The following is an 18,510-nucleotide window of genomic DNA, read 5'->3' on the forward strand; positions in this document are numbered from 1 at the left end:
GCTCTCCAAGTCGACAACAGTAGTCGAATTGAAGAGAGAACTGAACAGGAAGTGGGGGCGGGGCTTCACTCTGCACAAGGAAGCAAAGAAAAACGATCATTTCCACCATTTCACCCCCATTTGCACCAATGACGCAACCAATAAATGGGAAAATCCAGAATGTGCCACAGCAGAACTCCCCTCTGCCTGTAATTTTGTTTCTATTAATTCACATAAGAACTCACTCTCCCAGCCCAAGCTCTGGAGACCTGATGTTATACAACATTAATATCTTTCCTTAACAACTGCATCTCTGCGCTGGTTTCTATGGGCTTATAACTCCTCTCTCTCGTACCTTATCATAGTGCATGGAGCCAAGTTATTACAAATTTACCACCAAGTAGATTTCCGGTAAATTTACAATAACTTGTCGATCATTCCCTGACCCATCTCCAACCCGCCCCTTTTTGCTCCAGCGCTTCCCAAATCCCATGTTGTTTAAGTCCTTGCCAGCCTAGCCCCTCCCCCTTTGATGTCACAACTCTGCCCCGTCACTTCACTGCCCCTCCCATTTACGTCACTACCTGCCCACTCGCAGCCCACCCTGTATTGGGGTCTCTGTACAACCTATGACCAGATTTTACTGCCCAGGTCCCTTTGCTATTGCCCCGTGAGTTTGGATCTAACAGGTTTATAACCCCAGTGTTCGTGACATCCTTGCCCAGCAGAACAGACCTCACACCAATGTTTTGATATTACAGGCTGGTCAGGTCCTGAGAGCGCCCTTGACCATTGTACCTTGGCCACCTCACTATGGGCTTAGGGCACTTTGGGCACCAGAGGCATCAGGTGAATTGGGTTTGATGAGGAGCATCTTCTGAAGGACAGTCTGGACTTGATTTCAGGCCACACAACTGGAGAAGTGTTGGAGCAGCTCTGCCTGGCGATTGGCCCCGGTCATTAAATTCCCTGGGTGCGTAATTACCCCAGTGTTCGTCACATACACAACATAGAGCAGGGATCCCCAAACTTTTATACCCCGGCCTGAGCCACATTCAAATGGAAAAAGAGTTGGGGAGCAACACAAGCATGGAAATGTGCCTGGGGTGCAAATAAGAGCTATAATTGGCTACTTAGTAACCCATATGTTGACTGGCAGCCTATAGAAAGCTCTGTTTGGCTTTACATTGGGTTTTATGCAACGAAAACTTGCCAGAAATTAAAAAATGAGCATCTCTTTTGAGGCCGCTGGGTGCAACACCCAAGGGGTTGGGGAGCAACATGTTACCCCCGAGTCACTGGTTGGGGATCACTGACATAGAGTATTGTGAGACTCACCACTTCCGGTACCCGGTGACTGTGCAGTTAAATGTACATTTGCTGTAAGAAGGAGGGTTAACGCAATGGATGTGTGTCTTGTTCCACCCTAAGCTACTATGTTACTATGTAAAACCCATCTAAGGTTCAGTTCTCAGCTAGAAACTAACAGTCTGCTCTGTGTTAGGCGCCTGGGACTCCTTGGGCAGCTCCCCTGCAGTTACATTCTTCCTGCTTTGTAGAAATCACAGATAGGGTTTTCCCTTTACCACTTTAATACCGGCCACATATTGAATCCACCTCCTGCATGGCTAATTAGCAAGTCATTTAGATGCATGCCGCAGACTGAACAGATTTATGGGAAGCCATGCCTCATGCATCTTAATAAATTGCTAACTAGCCATGCAGGATTAGGATTCAATATGAGGCTGGTATTAAAGGGGTGAGCCGGCCCTAATCACGTAGGAAATGTATTTGGTTGCGAACATGGTGTTTCTTTCCATGTATCACCCACTCTAACGGCAAAAAGGATTCTATAACTTTCTTTTCTTTGATGAGAGATGCAAGTGATTGAGAGAGAGAGCCAGGCAGCGTGGGGGGACACTTTGCTATTGGTATTCTGCTTGTGCAAGTGCATGTAATGCTTGAACCCTAGCCACTGATCTTACTGGCATGCGTGGAGTTAATGGAGTGCTCTTTGCCCATTTGTCAGTGATCTTACTGGCTTGCCTAAGATTTAATGGAGTGCCCAATGGCCATTTCTACAGTGAGTACTGTTACTGGCACAGCTGGAGTTAATATGCTTATTATCCATTTTCTGTAGTAATTATACTGGCATGTCTGGGGTTAATATGCTTATTATCCATTCTCTGTAGTAATTATACTGGCATGTCTGGGGTTAATATGCTCATTATCCATTCTCTGTAGTAATCATACTTCTGGGTTATGTTTTGGTAAAATGCAAGTGGTATTTAGAGGTGTGGCCTAAAAGTGGGTGTGGTGAAAAACCTTTTGCTGAATATAAAGGGGGCCCAGCAATAGGATCTTTGCCCAGGGCCACCAAGGCCTTTAAAACCCCCTTGCCCATAGAGTCTTCAGCTTGAACTGAGCAAGTACCACCCTCGGTATTGTGAGCTGATCCAATAGAACCAACCTTTCTAGGCCTTTCTTCTTTCCAGTGTCAGCGAGTTCCCCTTGCGGGGGGTTTCTAAAGGCAAAGTTAAATAACACACACGGGCAAGTTTCTTACATATTTATTTCATTCACTTTAATAAAACTTATTTCAGTCGAAGTTTCCTGCTTAGACATCAAAATGATTCTTCATACTTTGTTCATTTACTGATTTAATAATGGAAGAGCCGCCTCTCCCCCCCCCCCTCGTATTAGCAGCAATGGAAAGAAGAACCTGCGGGAAAAAGTCCAATGGGAGACTTGCTTTATTGCTTAGAATAATTCCAGGGCTGCCGATCCTTCCAGAGCTGTTCTTGGTTAGAGATTATTTCCCTCTCTCCAAAGCAGAGGCCATAGGTGCCCCCCTGTTGGACATGATGGGTCTCTTGTTGGGCAGATTTACTATTCAAAAGGAAAGACATTTACATGGCTGTGAACTATTTATTTCGGTATCACCCCCCCCCCCCAAGTTACTCAAAAACCTAATGTTATTTATTATTTATTACATGTGGAGCATTTACTTAGCTGAGTGCTCCTTGGTACTATAGGGTACAAATAACCATTTCTTCCCAGCATGCTGGGTAATTACTCATTTTGATGGAATTCTGTGCCACAGAGCTGCCCTGCATTCCAGTGTATGAGCACAACCAGGGGTGGGCAAACTACGGCCCACGGGCTACATCCGGCCCCTTGGTCTGTTTAATCCGGCCCGCCGACTCTGCAAGTCTCATCATGCAAGACTTGGCGTCTGGGGACTGACGAGTGGAAACGGCGTAACGCTAAGTCAATGTGGCCCCTGAGCCAAAAAGTTTGCCCACCCCTGGGGTACAACATATCACTTATGGGCTGTTATTTCCTGTACCCGGGGACAAACAGAGATCTATGTGGGTGGGGTTCCTGTGGGTGGGTTATCAGTACATTATGTATAAGGCACAAGGCCTGGGTGCGAGGGGCAGCAAAGCAAACAGACCCTGGAGCAGGTAGGTATCATACAGCTATGAACTATAAGTATCCCCTATAATACCCACTGCCCAATGAGATACCATCAGTCTGTGCCAGCATAATGGTTCCTCTGCTCCCCCAATAAACATGGGTTTCCCCACTGGCATTGCCCACATTTGTCTGCTTTTCAAGTGCATTGAGTACCCTGCACCCCAAGGTAACACAGTGGGGGTAATTTATCAACACTGGGCAAATTTGCCCATGGACAGTAACCCATGGCAACCAATCAAAATATTGCATTCATTGTTTTACCTGCAGTTGGCTGAAAAAAGCCAATCGCTGATTGGTTGCTATGGGTTACTGCCCACGGGCAAATTTGCCCAGTTTTGATAAATGACCCCCAGTGTGTATGCGCTGCACTTGGGTGTTAGAGAAGGAGGGCCCATGGGATAAGTGTGGGGATGCTCGGGCTGAACTGGCACGAGACTTCTAATCATGGGAAGTGCATTATGTGCCCTTTAATCATTAGAGGATTGAGGAGTCGGCATAGGCAGGGCTACAGGGCCCTAATTTGCTCAATGAGTTTGGCTGATATTTATCATCCTGCCTGGCTTTCTGGGCATATATGGCCCCTAAGGGTGGGGCCAGTGACAGACTGCCCTATGATTTTACTGGAGGCCAGACTGGCTCATCTGGGTCGGTCTAATACTACGATCACTGTTAATATACATTTATAGAAAATAAACTCTGTATACGACCGACTTGCATTGTAGCTATTGGCATCTCACACTGTATTGCAGCCCTATCCACAGAGGGGGTTCCTAGCATCCGTAGGGGCACAGTATTCATCAGAACAGGCTGGGAGGGTGAGGGGTGCGCTTGGGTGCAGGGGTGCCAATATGTGCACAGATTTGCCTCCATTCCTGTCACACTTGCCATTGTGGTTGTAAATGAGGCTTTATATGTAACTGCCCATGCCTTTGTACATACATCAGCATTTCTTGGCAGAATATTTTGCATAAGAAAGGCTTTCACCCTGTATATTTGCAGAATAGCACGTGGCCACGTTAGATTGCGAGCTCTGCGGGGCAGGGCCCCCTGACCTCTTGTCTTTATGTTTGTTCCCTCATTTGCAATTGTTTGGTTTCTGGCTGTTCTCTCCCCATTTATACTGACCATGATGGCAATAAAAATAATAATAATAATAATTAGTATTTACACTTAAACACCACTGTGTTCTAAATACCTATCAGCTCTGCAAGGGGCTCTCTGCAGCCTGGCAATGGGGTCCGAGGAACACAAACAAAGTGCAGGGAATTGAATATGAAGACCTTAGCTTTTTTGGCATCACTGCCTTTACTAGCCCAGGCCATTTACCCAAAGACACGTTCCTGCCTAAAGCACTGCATTCTGGGTCTGTACCGATCAATATTATCAGTGAACATAAAAAAGTCTTCATCCTCTGAAGTGGCCTCGGTGGCTACTCCCAAGTCTCTAGACCCACAGGGCCACGTTTCTGCATGGAAACATACAAGTTAATACGTTAATAAGAGTTAAATTATCAGTGCCAGTGGCTACATTGCCTTAGTGACCCTGTAGGTGTTTGAAAGGACTTGTGCACCGAATGGGTAATGCCAATGCCTTATGCCAGTACTTATCAAGGAATATACATCAAGGGAGAGGCTTTGGTGCCAATGTTTGGAATTCAAAATAACATAGAAACATACCTAATAAATCCACACTGTTAATGCCATGCAAGCACATAGAGTATGCAATGGCCGGTGGCATTATACTAGACGCCATGTTAGATCTGAAGGAATCTCTCTGCACTCCTCCTGGGCACGTGGGCACCCCACACAAGTTTCAATACTACGCCCATGGGCACAACTGGCATTCAGAGATCCTATCAGTCGGTCATGACGTTGCTTATCAGAGGAGCACGGTGTAGAGTAAAGGGTTTATTGGAGATATTTGGAGACAGAAGAGGACTACATTATACAATGCCTCAGTAAGCACAAAATGTACAATATTTGTATTTGTATATTCATGAAAAAAGTCCTTAAATACTGTACAAGATTTCCAGGTAAGCACTGAGTACTTTCCAAGTGCAATAGTTACCCATCCTGCACATGGGCATCCATCAGCTGCAAGTTCTTCACTTATGTGCTTCATTGGACCTGTGAAGGTGGCGCCCACCGTTTATAGTCCCACGTTGGATGGATCAATGGGTGGAGGTTGCCGGATCGCTCGGCATTGCCCTTGGAAGATAGGGATTAAGCAGTTTTTTTCTTCTACTAAGTAGATGCCAGGGCTAGGAAAGGGGTTGTGGGCAGCTCAAAGCTTTTACCCTGTCTTTAAAAGTACTGTGGGGGGGGGGTATCCCCATCCTGTGCAAAATGACCCTGCGTAGCTCGTGCTCAGATGTGCATAGGGAGGGCCTGCACCGGGCCAGACTGAGACAGAGGGCGAGGTTTGATATCACGGGATTTCATGTAGGAGAGAAATTGCTCTGGGATTTCGGCTAAGACGTCCTTGGCCAGTCGAGCCATGCTGAGGACTTGGTTGCCGGAACGATCCACATAATCGCGGAATGGCACAAACTGCAACAAAAGAACAAGTCGTATGGTGAAAAGGGAAAAACCAGGATCAGCCTGGCATAACAACAGAGTCTACCATTTGCCGTTGTACCTGCACAATGTCTCGCTCTGCAAAACGCCCTCGGGAAGAGACGCGAACCTCATCGCCATCTAACTCTTCCATTGCTGCAAAGATGAACGGGGCAATGAAGTTAGTTATAGAGGTCATAGAGGTTTGGGCCTCCAGTGTTTGATTTAAAGCCCCGTCTGGGCCCCAGATAAGTTCTAAACTGGCCAGAAGGAACTGGTTGTTGAATATAGGAGCACAATATTGTGAGGGCAATGGCAATGGGTCCTTTTGTCTATGGGTGACCTACACTGATCTATAGCTCATCATCACTGGCTACAGTGGGTGACCATAACCTTTTAGATCACTGGTGAGATAGGCTGGGATAGTGGGATAGGCTGGGATAGGCTGGGATAGTGGGATAGGCTGGGCGCAGGGAATCTGGAGGTGAGGCCACTGACAGGACTGATCACTGGGGTGCTCAATCTTTTATCGACTACCTCTGCTGGGTACCCACCGACCACCCACACAGACAGGACATCAGGGCTTTTTTGTGGGTACCTGACATGGTGCAATGGTGGGTACCCCCAATTCCCCCTTGGCAATTCTAACCCCTATAATAGTTTGGGCAAAGAAACCAAGACAACCGTATTGTTCCACAAGGACCCCCCCCCCACTAGGTGAGATTATTTCTTCAGTAGCTCCACGTTATTGGTTATGTTCCTGTAAGGGCCGTATAGGGGTTACAGATGGAGCACCCTCTCAGCCAGGGGCCGTTGTTTCATTGTAGGTAAGGGGGCATCACGATTTGAATGAACAGCCGTAATACTGAATTTCAAGTGGAATAAGCTGCAAACAAAGCTCTGCAGGGCCAGCCATAGAGTTCTGCTACACGTAAAGCAAGTAGGTTTCTCTAATCCAGGGATTCTGCTATAAATATATCTACAAGGAAACAGGTCTGTGCTAGTCCCGTTATCCCCCTGCTCCTATCCCCATGGCTGCACAACATATTGCTGTAGCAATGGGTCATTATGGTTTCAGAGGCAATCGCTTCCCTCCAAACTAATCCCGCTAAAAGGATTTCCCCTTGAAAACAATTAAGTGCATCTCAACGCATGAATGATCCCGAGGACGTGAGCCCCCAGGTTTCAAAAGCCCTTGGTGCTGTATAAATAGCACCATCACCTACACGTCATAATCACATATAGAAATACAATTACCTCCCAAAGGCAAAGCTGCGTAACTGAGAGCAACGTTTAGAACTAACCCCCCCCCCGTCCTACACCCATAACATCCCAGTAGTGCCTGCTACACTGATTGGCTCCTCTATTACCCCCTGTCCCCAGGCCCAGTGCCTTGGGGTTACCTTACATTCTGCCATTTCCTTCATCCAGTGGCATAACAAACGGCACCGGGCCTCCCCCACAACAATATCTTCGCACCTCCCCGCTCTCCAGAGCCTGGTGCCAGGTAGTTAAGCAAGCGGCTGGGGAGGGGGGGCTTCCTTAGAGCTATAGAGAAAGTAGACCCCAACCTCTGGGCCCCCCTATCCCCCCTCACAAATGCAGGTTCTGCATCCTCTATAGTTACACTGCTACCTTCATTCCTCCTACCCTATAACTAAATCATGTCCCTTTCACCCAGGGTCAGACTGGTGTTTTCTCCGGCCGAGTCCCCCGCCGCGCACCCTTAAACTCCACCAGCTCCTGTCCGATGTCCTCCCCTGAGTGTGTATGTGAAACGCGTTAGGGGGGGACATCGGAGGCCAGAGGAAGCAGCAATAGGGTTGTGTCTGGGCCCAGTCCGACCCTGCTTTCACCTATGGAAAATTTCTATAATGAAACTATTAACCACACAAGCAACTGGGAAAAGACAGGAGGCATCGTCCAAATCCCACAATTCCCTGCACACGTGATGTCAATAAGGAAAGGAACATCCCAGTGCAATGCATTGTGGGTTATGTAGTTCCCGCATGCTGTCTGTAAGCTGTGGGGAAGTTGTTACAATTTGTAACATCAATGTTTTAGTCCCTCCTCCCCTGTCAGGATTTCAAATGATGCAGAAAGAGTAGAACTGTTTTGCTGCTGGATTTCAGCATATAAAAATGGCATTTATTCATACTGTTTGAAGGAACAGATTATAGGGATAGGTATATTAGGGGTTTCTTTGTTACGTGGGGCTCTTTAACACATTTTGATTTTGAGCTAAACTGTATTTATTAGGCTTTTTATATGGAACAGCTGCCTGTTCTGCCCCTTTAAACTACACCAGGTACAAAGCAGGGAGGGAGCAGCTGTTCTCATGTAGGAAATAATGGATATTGTGATCACAATGCGCCAGAGCCAGCGAGGAAGGAGCGCCGCCGTATGTACATGAGTAATAAGCATGGTGGCACCCGTAGCTCCTGTAACGTCCCGTGACAGCTCAGAGGGATGTAGTAACTATACAAATGAACAACATGGAAACCATCCCTCTCGTATTGCCCTATATAGTATACATGAAGGTGCAGCTGGCGGGTTACTATTAATGGATAGAGGCAAGCCATAAGCAGCTATATATATATATATATATATATATATATATATATATAAAGGACCCCGCATAAGACTTATGCTAAAGACCTGTGTTGCCTAGGGATACAAGGAATCCAGAATTCACCTCTCAAGATTGTCATTTTAGAGATGGGAAAACCCCAGCCTGGAAAGCAGCGACCAAATCCCGCCTCCTGCCTGGACAGTGGGGAAGAGAGCAGCCCAGGAGCAATTAGGGTTTCCTCCCAGTATAGCGGCCAGTGCTGAGGGTAGGGTTGCCTCCTCTGCTGGCTTTTTTTGCCGGGCAGGGGGTGGATGGGGATGTCATGGGGGCGGGAAAGAGGTGGGGCTGGATTTGTCTTATGGGCGCCCCTAGGCCGCCCGCCCAAAGCCCCCCCCCCACCCCCTCTGTTGCGCGGGGGCAGGGAATAGGTGGGGTAGTGACAGCACTGGGTGGGGCTATGATGCGGCAATTGGCCAATCTCAATGAGTCCTGCCCAGTTTTCCTAATTTGGAAAACCAAGCAGGAGGTTTTGACCCGGACAGCCCTTCTGAAAACCAGGCTGTCCGGGTCAAAAACGGATAGGTGGCAACCCTAGTTGAGGGAGGGGTGGTGCTGACGCCATGGGGACAGGGGGTGGGTATTTTAGGGGGGCAAATTTGCGTGTTGGAGTAGTTAAAAATATCTGCACAGGGGGAGAAACTTAGGAAATAGGGGGAGTTACAAATTTACAGGCAGTTATATTGCTGGCTAACTAGTAATAGCGGCTCTGCCCATCGCAGGGGATTTACTGGCCGGGGGGGGGCAACCCTAGGGGCAGGAAGCTCTGCTTATGGGTAAGTACCCGGGGGAACTGACTCAGGGATGGATCTGGTGGGGCGTAAGGGAAACCTGGATTTAATGTAACAATATAAAGTCTGTATAAAGTCTAGTATAGATCCCTGGGCACTGGGTCCCTTCAAAGATTTTTTTGCAGAGGGGCCCCATGTACATTAGTGCTCTCTGAAGGGGCAAAATGTAGCACCCCCTAGTGATCTAGCACTTGCTTCCAGGGCATTAATAATTAAGCCACTAGAAATATATAAATATATGTTATACTTTATTTATATGGTGTCATCATATTCCGCAGCACTTTACAGAGATTAACACCATTCCCATCAGTCCCTGCCCCAGTGAGCTTACAATCTAAGGTCCTTATCACATTCCCATCAGCCCCTGCCCCAGTGAGCTTACAATCTAAGGTGCCTATCACATTCCCATCAGTCCCTGCCCCAGTGGAGCTTACAATCCAAGGTCCCTATTACATTCCCATCAGTCCCTGCCCCAGTGAGCTTACAATCTAAGGTCCCTATCCCATTCCCATCAGTCCCTGCCCCAGTGGAGCTTACAATCCAAGGTCCCTATTACATTCCCATCAGTCCCTGCCCCAGTGGAGCTTACAATCTAAGGTCCCTATCACATTCCCATCAGTCCCTGCCCCAGTGGAGCTTACAATCTAAGGTCCCTATCACATTCCCATCAGTCCCTGCCCCAGTGGAGCTTACAATCCAAGGTCCCTATTACATTCCCATCAGTCCCTGCCCCAGTGAGCTTACAATCTAAGGTCCCTATCACATTCCCATCAGTCCCTGCCCCAGTGGAGCTTACAATCTAAGGCCCCTATCACATTCCCATCAGTCCCTGCCCCAGTGGAGCTTACAATCTAAGGTCCCTATCACATTCCCATCAGTCCCTGCCCCAGTGGAGCTTACAATCTAAGGTCCCTATCCCATTCCCATCAGTCCCTGCCCCAGTGGAGTTTACAATCTAAGGTCCCTATCACATTCCCATCAGTCCCTGCCCCAGTGGAGTTTACAATCTAAGGTCTCTATCCCATTCCCATCAGTCCCTGCCCCAGTGAGCTTACAATCTAAGGTCCCTATCACATTCCCATCAGTCCCTGCCCCAGTGAGCTTACAATCTAAGGTCCCTATCACATTCCCATCAGTCCCTGCCCCAGTGGAGCTTACAATCCAAGGTCCCTATCCCATTCCCATCAGTCCCTGCCCCAGTGAGCTTACAATCTAAGGTCCCTATCACATTCCCATCAGTCCCTGCCCCAGTGAGCTTACAATCTAAGGTCCCTATCCCATTCCCATCAGTCCCTGTCCCAGTGAGCTAACAATCTAAGGTCCCTATCACATTCCCATCAGTCCCTGTCCCAGTGAGCTTACAATCTAAGGTCCCTATCACATTCCCATCAGTCCCTGCCCCAGTGAGCTTACAATCTAAGGTCCCTATCCCATTCCCATCAGTCCCTGTCCCAGTGAGCTTACAATCTAAGGTCCCTATCACATTCCCATCAGTCCCTGCCCCAGTGAGCTTACAATCTAAGGTCCCTATCCCATTCCCATCAGTCCCTGCCCCAGTGAGCTTACAATCTAAGGTCCCTATCACATTCCCATCAGTCCCTGCCCCAGTGGAGCTTACAATCCAAGGTCCCTATTACATTCACACACACTCGGGTCAGTTATACATAAAAGGATAATTATTCCTGCTCCTGGGCTATCCCTTAATCCTGATCTGCTACTCAACCAGAACCCATCAGTAGCAATATCCGTTCCTTTGCTAAATAGGAATAATCTGGGTCACTTGGTGGAAACAAATATATATGGAATAAATTGAATTTAGCCATAAATTATTGAACTCATTCTACAGTTTTCAATTTTTTCAGATGACTGGTCCTGCGGAAATGGTTCCATTATGGAGACAGAAGTAAAGAAGCAGTCGAGCAGAAAAGGAGCCTCTATAACAAGTCAGGCCTTATAGAGATACAGTAAATCTAAATCCAATTCACGAGAGCAAGGTTGTCTGTATTATATTAAGTACACGGTCCAAGTGACCTATTTCAATGAAAGTTAATCTAAAACCATTTCAATTATTGAAAAAAAGGCCCTTAATGTAGCTGGAGTGTTAAAATTGGGAAATATTTAAATTTTTAATCTCAATGCACATTGTTTTACTGCTGATACACATTAAAACATTTTTGAGATGAATCTTTGCAAGTGAAGCAATCAGTGCCTCATTTTTCATTTCTGCCTTCTGCTTTGCAACACTTGCTGGTATTCATATGCTTTAAAACTAGTGTCTGTCCCCTCTGATTGACGGCCATTACTGATCTATGTATTTAGCAACAGCCTAATGTCCTAGTCACTGCACTAAAGTAGTGCCAAAGTGCCTAAGGTGCCAAAATTCACTTTTCTGAAATTTTTGATGGCCCAGGGTATGTCTGTTTTCTGCAACCCATTCCCCAGTGCTGTAAAGGTAAGCGTGGGGGACAGCATTGGATGATCCACCTTGGGCGGCCCAGGGGCCAAAAACACCCCTGCTGGCAGCAGGCATCTTTGCTCTGACCAGTCAACTTCCAAGAACTAAAATGAAACAGTAATCCCTGCTGGCCTATTTATCATGACTAACTGTTTGCCTGAAAGAGATAGATATCTATCTTCTAGCACAAGGCACAGTGGCAACAACTAAAGTCTGAGTTGCCCCAGGGTCTCACCCCCCCCCAAGGTGGCCCTGCTGGCCACGTCCGGGGTGTCCACTAGGGGGCCCTGGCAGTCCAGACCCGACCCTTGTGGCGATCCCCCGCCCGACCGCTCCTGCCCTGATGCGTTAAATTACGCACGCTCGGGGGAGGACTTCGGGTGGGGTTAGGGGGGCCCCTCCAGGGGGGGGGCTATGGGCACAGAGACCTGCAGGGCCCCTGCGGCGGGAGCCCCAGTGGGCCCTTCACCCCCCAGTCTGACCCTGGCCACCTCACCCGCAGTGGCCCCCACAGCACCCCGTAACCACCCCCAACAGGGGCCCCAGCCACTGCCCAATGTCCTCCCCTGAATATGTGTAAGTGAAACGCGTGAAGGGGAGGGACACCTGCAGTGGTGAGTCCGACCCTGGGGGTACAGGAGAATGAATGGACTGGCCTAGGTTCCCTGCATTCTAGGGAAGACCTGAGAGTGATCCCCCAGCCCAAGAGCGGCTGCCTGTGCTCCATGCTGTCACACTGAATATACATTGTATGACTATGTGGCCCCCAGCCTGGAGCGGTTTCATAAATCCCCATCTAGCAGCGGTGACAGAAAAGGTTAAAGTTGCCTTCCTCCGGTGTCACGTGGTAAAGTTGTGACCCATTATCATTCTGATTCCCAATGGCTTGTATTGTAGGGAACATGACAAAGCGCCTGATGTCCTTGAAGGATTAATAGCCTCGGAACATTCCCAGCGCCGCTCCGAACCGACGCCGGCGAATCTTTATATCCACTAAAATATGATACATTTTGTCTATCCCTTTTCATTATACTTTATCTGCTCTGGCAGCCTTCAATCTTTTAATCCTTTACATGTTCCGCTCCCAGAGGTGGAGAATATAATGAAATGGCAAATATCTACTCTCTCTGTTCTCTGGGGGGGGAAATGCTTCTCTCTCACTGGCGCTGGTCACCCACACACAGATACCCTGGGGTAATGGCGCCGCATGATGGAACGATAGTCGCCTTGATACTATCCATGTTTACTTGTACCAAGCAGCACTTGTCCTCTGGCTTCCAATCAAAATTAGTTAAAGAGCCCCATACAATGCAGAAACCCCTAATATACCTATCCCTGTAATCTGTTCCTTCAAAAAGTAGGAATAAATACCATTTTATATGCTGAAATCCAACAGATCTTCTCTTTCTGCATCATTTGAAATCCTGGCAGGGGAGGAGGGACTAAAACAATGATGTTACAAATTGTAACAACTTCTCCACAGCTTACAGACAGCATGCAGGAACTACATAACCCACAATGCATTGCACTGGGATGTTCCTTTTCTTATTGACATCACGTGTGCAGCAGGGAATTGTGGGATTGGGAGGATACAGGTTGAAGGCTGGGGACAGGCGACTACTATTACATTTATTTGAGTCACAAAGTAGTCAGCCAGACCAGCAGGGGAACAGGGGGCGGGGCTTAGGGAACTGTCTCAAACCAGATTATTACATTAAACATCATAAAAAGGCTGCACATTTTTTTAATTAATGTATATTGTAAAGTTGCTTGAATCAGTTTACTTCTTTAACCAGAATTAACCAGTAGGTTCACTAACCTCAACCTTTCATTGTCCAATGTAAAGGTGGTCATTACCCTGGGACTTTGGCTCTATCTACATCTGTGGGCCCTGGGTGTCAGTTAGTAGCTGCCAGCTCCAGGGTCAGACTGACCTACCAGGGTACAGGGAATATCCCGGAGTGCCCCCCCCCCCGGCGAAACAAAGCTCACACTGTAATAACGATTGGGAATCATTGATCATTTCTCAGATTCATTGATGCACCATAATTATCTCCAAGGCAGAGGGACCCGTTTCTAGAAAGAAGAGACTAATTACCATCAAATTCTGCCGGGCCGACTCCGACTATAATAATCGACATCGGTAGTGACGAAGCCTGGAAAAAGCAGAGAGAGAGGCTTTCAGAAGTCGGTCACTTTTTGATAGAACAACGCGGCTGATACCATTACCCTTCCCAAGACCAATACAAATGGCTACTTAGTAGCGCTGAGTGCAGTATTTCGGCAGGCACGGATTGGCTGCGACTCTGCATTTCGCCTATGGTTAATTTTTTGGGGCAAAATTTTTAGGTAACTATAACAGCCATATTGCAGAATTCCCTTGGCAGGAACATGGTATGAGGTGAGGGTCTTCAGATCAGAAATGTCCCAACCAAATCTGGGTAATTGGAAGGTATTTTGGGGTCCCAAGTAGCTCCAGCCTGTGACCCTGTGGGGGTCGTGGGGCAGATACCCTGATGAATGTATGTGTAAACCAAACCAATTCTAGTGTGCAACTGACTCCCCCCCCCCCGTCAGTTATGGGGTGGAGCTTATGAACCATTCTGAATACAGGGGTGCTGGGTAAGGGGTCCCATATTCTATAGGGCAGTGATCCCCAACCAGTGGCTCAGGGGCAACATGTTGCTCCCCAACCCCTTGGGTGTTGCTCTCAGTGCCCCCAAACCAGGGAGTTATTTTTGGATTCCTGACTTGGGGGCAAGTTTTGGTTGAATAAAAACAAGATTTCCTACCAAATAAAGCCCCTGTAAGCTGATAGGGTGCATAGAGGCCCCTAATAGCCAATCACAGCCCTTATTTGGCACCTCCATGAACTTTTATGGTGCTTGCGTTGCTCCCCAAGTCTTTTTATATTTGACTGTGGCTCACAAGTAAGAAAGGTTGGGCATTCCTGCTATAGGGTAACACCATACTGCATTTGCTATTAAATTCACAGTTTAGATCTCTGGTCGCCTCATAAATCTTTCTTTAAGAAGTTCCCTGACGGTTTATTTGGTATTTAATGTATTGGGAGCTTTGCAGGGTTCAGAGGAGATTTCAGACTAATAGAGAAGGGCTTTAATATCCACATTATCTGTACACAGAGCAGGGGCCAAACCATCCAGCAGCTCTGTGATTCTTCCTAAAACCTTCTGTGTTCTAAAGCCCGACCCTCCCCCTCTCCCCCTCTCATTTTAATTGGAATTAATATCACTTCTCCATGAAACCTGATTTTCTTCAGCAATATCTCCTTATTCCCTTCCCCTGTGGAAGGGACGTATTGTAGAGGCTCATTATACTAAGTACTAATTACAATTCCCTCTCTTTAGGATATTGGCTTATCTGGCCCCCCTCCCTCCCACATTGCCCAGAGGAAATACTTTATATGTTCCAGTGCTTTCTTAGATGTTCTTTTATGTGTGAAATAAAATACGGGATGTCAGTCATCTGGTTTTTGAGCACGGAATATAATTCTCAGACCACAAAATATTTACCCTAAATTCCCCACAGTCCTTGCATGGTATTTATGTAGGTCTGAGATCTGTTTGGGATTTAATCTGCCCATTGCCGATCAACCTTCGGGTGGGATTAGAGTTGCCCACTGGCCGGTAAATTCGTAATACCTTGTCCTCTGCCCCCGGCCCACCTCCCATCCTATCCCCCTCTCCCAGCTTCCTTTCTAGCCTGCCCCCTCACTATTTATATGGTCATGCCCGGCCCCCATTTACATCACAGCTCCGCCCCTAATGTCCCGACCCACCCCCTCATGGACCTTTCCCTGCTCTTACTAGTAAAAATATTGAGGAAAGGTGACAACCCTAGGTCGGCTCCTCATCACTCATAACAACGTTCCGACCCAGAATCATGCAGAGGCACCTACCTACGGCATAAAGGGGGGAGGGGCCCAATTCCCGAGAGAGTTAGAGAATGGCTGGCATGGGTTGGGTAAGTTATTTCTGCAAAATCCCAACTAGTTCCGCCCATCTGTTCCACTTCCTGCCAGGGGCGTATTTAGATCCAGTGCTGCCCTAGGCACCCAGCACACTGCGCTGTAGGATAGGAACCATTAGCAGCTTGGCTGACCTGATAGGGAACTGAAGCCTGTGTTTGCTTGTGTGACTACAGGGCTGTGATTGGCTCTCCCCCTCCTACTGAGCTTTCGGCAGGGACTATTTGGACACGCCCACCCCTCATTTGAAACTCAGAGAGGGACCTGAGAGGATCTATAGGGATCTCCAATAAAGGGGCCAGCACCATATAGTTTTCATACTTGCCTTCAAGATCAGAGGTTTCTCATTTATCCTATACGTCTCTTTAACCTTAATCCCATTTGTGAGCAAGTCTCAGTTATTTTAATTGATAGATTTGTCCCACTGTCGTCCCCCTCGGCAGATGAACGGTTAAATAAGCATATTTAGGCTGACAGGTGAAGATTTTATTGGAGAAGCCCTGCTCGTTATTGTCACTGAGACTCATGGATTCCCAGTGTGTGCGTTAGAGAAGCCTGACCTTGCCCCGGTTACGTTGGGGGGGTCAGAATAATCATTAGCAACTCCAGAGACAATTAGACGCAAATAACCAAACAGAGATCGACTTACATTAACGATTGCCTCTTTGGTCTGGACCATGTCAGAAATGACTCCGTCAGTGATGATCAGCAGAACGTAATACTGGGATCCATCGGTAACATCGCCGGCGGCCCTGGGGCACAAAGAACGGAATGGAAAAAGCACGTTGAAAAGGCTCGCCTTGTTTCTCATTGTCACCCTTTAGGGCTCTGGCACACGTGGGAGATTAGTCGCCCGCGACAAAACTCCCTGTTCGCGGGCAACTAATCTCCCCGAGTTGCCATGACCCGCCATCCCACCGGCGAACATGTAAGTCGCCGGCGGGATGGCACACGCGGCGGGGCGATTTGCGCGAACAGGGAGTTTTGTCACGGGCGACTAATCTCCCCCGTGTGCCAGAGCCCTTAGGGCGAAGACACACAGAGCTACTAGTAGCAGCTACTTGTTGTGACTACTAAAATAGACAATGCTGATCATTTACTGATAATTGTCTCTACGTGTGTTTTAGCAGAGGCAATTCTCAGTATTGTCTATGGCAGGGGATTTTCTGGCGTTTAGTAGCCATGAAAAAGTAGCTGCTACTAGTAGCCCTGTGTGTCTTCACCCTTAAAGAGTTCTTTATCTGATACAGGCTGGCATGTCCCTCTCTCTCTATATATATATGTGTGTGTGTGTGCTATTGTTCCTTTCATGCTCATTGGGGGTTATGTAATAAAAGGTGCTAAGTTTGCCCTGGAGCAGTAACCCAAAGTAACCAATCAACAAGTAGATTTTTCTGATCACCTGTTTTAAAGCAAACATCTTATTGGTTGCTATGGGTTACTGTTCCTGGGCAAATGTAGCACCTTTTATTACATATGGGGGTTTGTGTGGGTTTAAACTGATGGACACGTGTCTTTTTTTCAGCTGCTCTATGTATCTTTGTATTATCCAGCCGATTGGGCAGCAGTTGTGTATTATTCTGTAGCACATTCTGCCCGGCCGAGTCAGGTTTTGAGACATTTATTCTGATATTGTGGGAACATCAGCTGCATCTCTGAGTATTTCAGTGTAATTACCTGCTCTCTCCCCTACACCCCATGTAAGTAGGGGGCCCCCGTGAACAGTCAGATAATGACTCTGACATTTACAGCCCTTTCCCCTTCTACATGCAGGAATAGGTAAAGAGCAATAGGGTACGGTTTGTCAGAGTAAGTGCTGGATCATTATCCATATGCAGCACAGGCAGGGCCATAGCGACGTACAGGTATGGGACCCGTTATCCAGAATGCTCAGGACCTGAGGTTTTCCGCATAAGGGGTCTTTCTGTCATTCTGATCTCCTACTCTAAGGCTACTAAAAAAAAATATTGAAACAGTATTTAAACACAGTAATATCATTTTGGCTCTAATAAGGTTTATTTATATCTTAGTTGGGATCAAAGTACAGGTACTGTTTTATTATTACAGAGAAAAGGGAATCATTTAACCATTAAATAAACCCAATAGGGCTGTTCTGCCCCCAATAAGGGGTAATTATATCTTAGTTGGGATCAAGTACAGGTACTGTTTTATTATTACAGAGAAAAGGGAATCATTTAACCATTAAATAAACCCAATAGGGCTGTTCTGCCCCAATAAGGGGTAATTATATCTTAGTTGGGATCAAGTACAGGTACTGTTTTATTATTATAGAGAAAAGGGAATCATTTAACCATTAAATAAACCCAATAGGGCTGTTCTGCCCCCAATAAGGGGTAATTATATCTTAGTTGGGATCAAGTACAGGTACTGTTTTATTATTATAGAGAAAAGGGAATCATTTAACCATGAAATAAACCCAATAGGGCTGTTCTGCCCCCAATAAGGGGTAATTATATCTTAGTTGGGATCAAGTACAGGTACTGTTTTATTATTACAGAGAAAAGGGAATCATTTAACCATGAAATAAACCCAATAGGGCTGTTCTTCCCCCAATAAGGGGTAATTATATCTTAGTTGGGATCAAGTACAGGTACTGTTTTATTATTACAGAG

The 18,510-nt window shown here is 47.0% G+C and overlaps 1 protein-coding gene across 2 annotated transcripts in view; it reads right to left on the minus strand.

Annotated features, from left to right (window-relative positions):
* Positions 1-5,353: 5,353 nt before the first annotated feature.
* The window catches only part of cpne5 (copine V), a 177,751-nt gene continuing 164,594 nt past the window's right edge, over positions 5,354-18,510 (minus strand). For both annotated transcript variants that reach the window (NM_001102940.1, XM_018092894.2), the window contains 4 exon segments: positions 5,354-6,008; positions 6,097-6,170; positions 13,988-14,045; positions 16,527-16,629. In NM_001102940.1, the coding sequence (NP_001096410.1) occupies positions 5,826-6,008; positions 6,097-6,170; positions 13,988-14,045; positions 16,527-16,629 (418 nt within the window). In that variant the 3' untranslated portion in view covers positions 5,354-5,825.

This window comes from Xenopus tropicalis, chromosome 4 (genome assembly GCF_000004195.4).
Source record: "Xenopus tropicalis strain Nigerian chromosome 4, UCB_Xtro_10.0, whole genome shotgun sequence".
NCBI lineage: Eukaryota > Metazoa > Chordata > Amphibia > Anura > Pipidae > Xenopus > Xenopus tropicalis.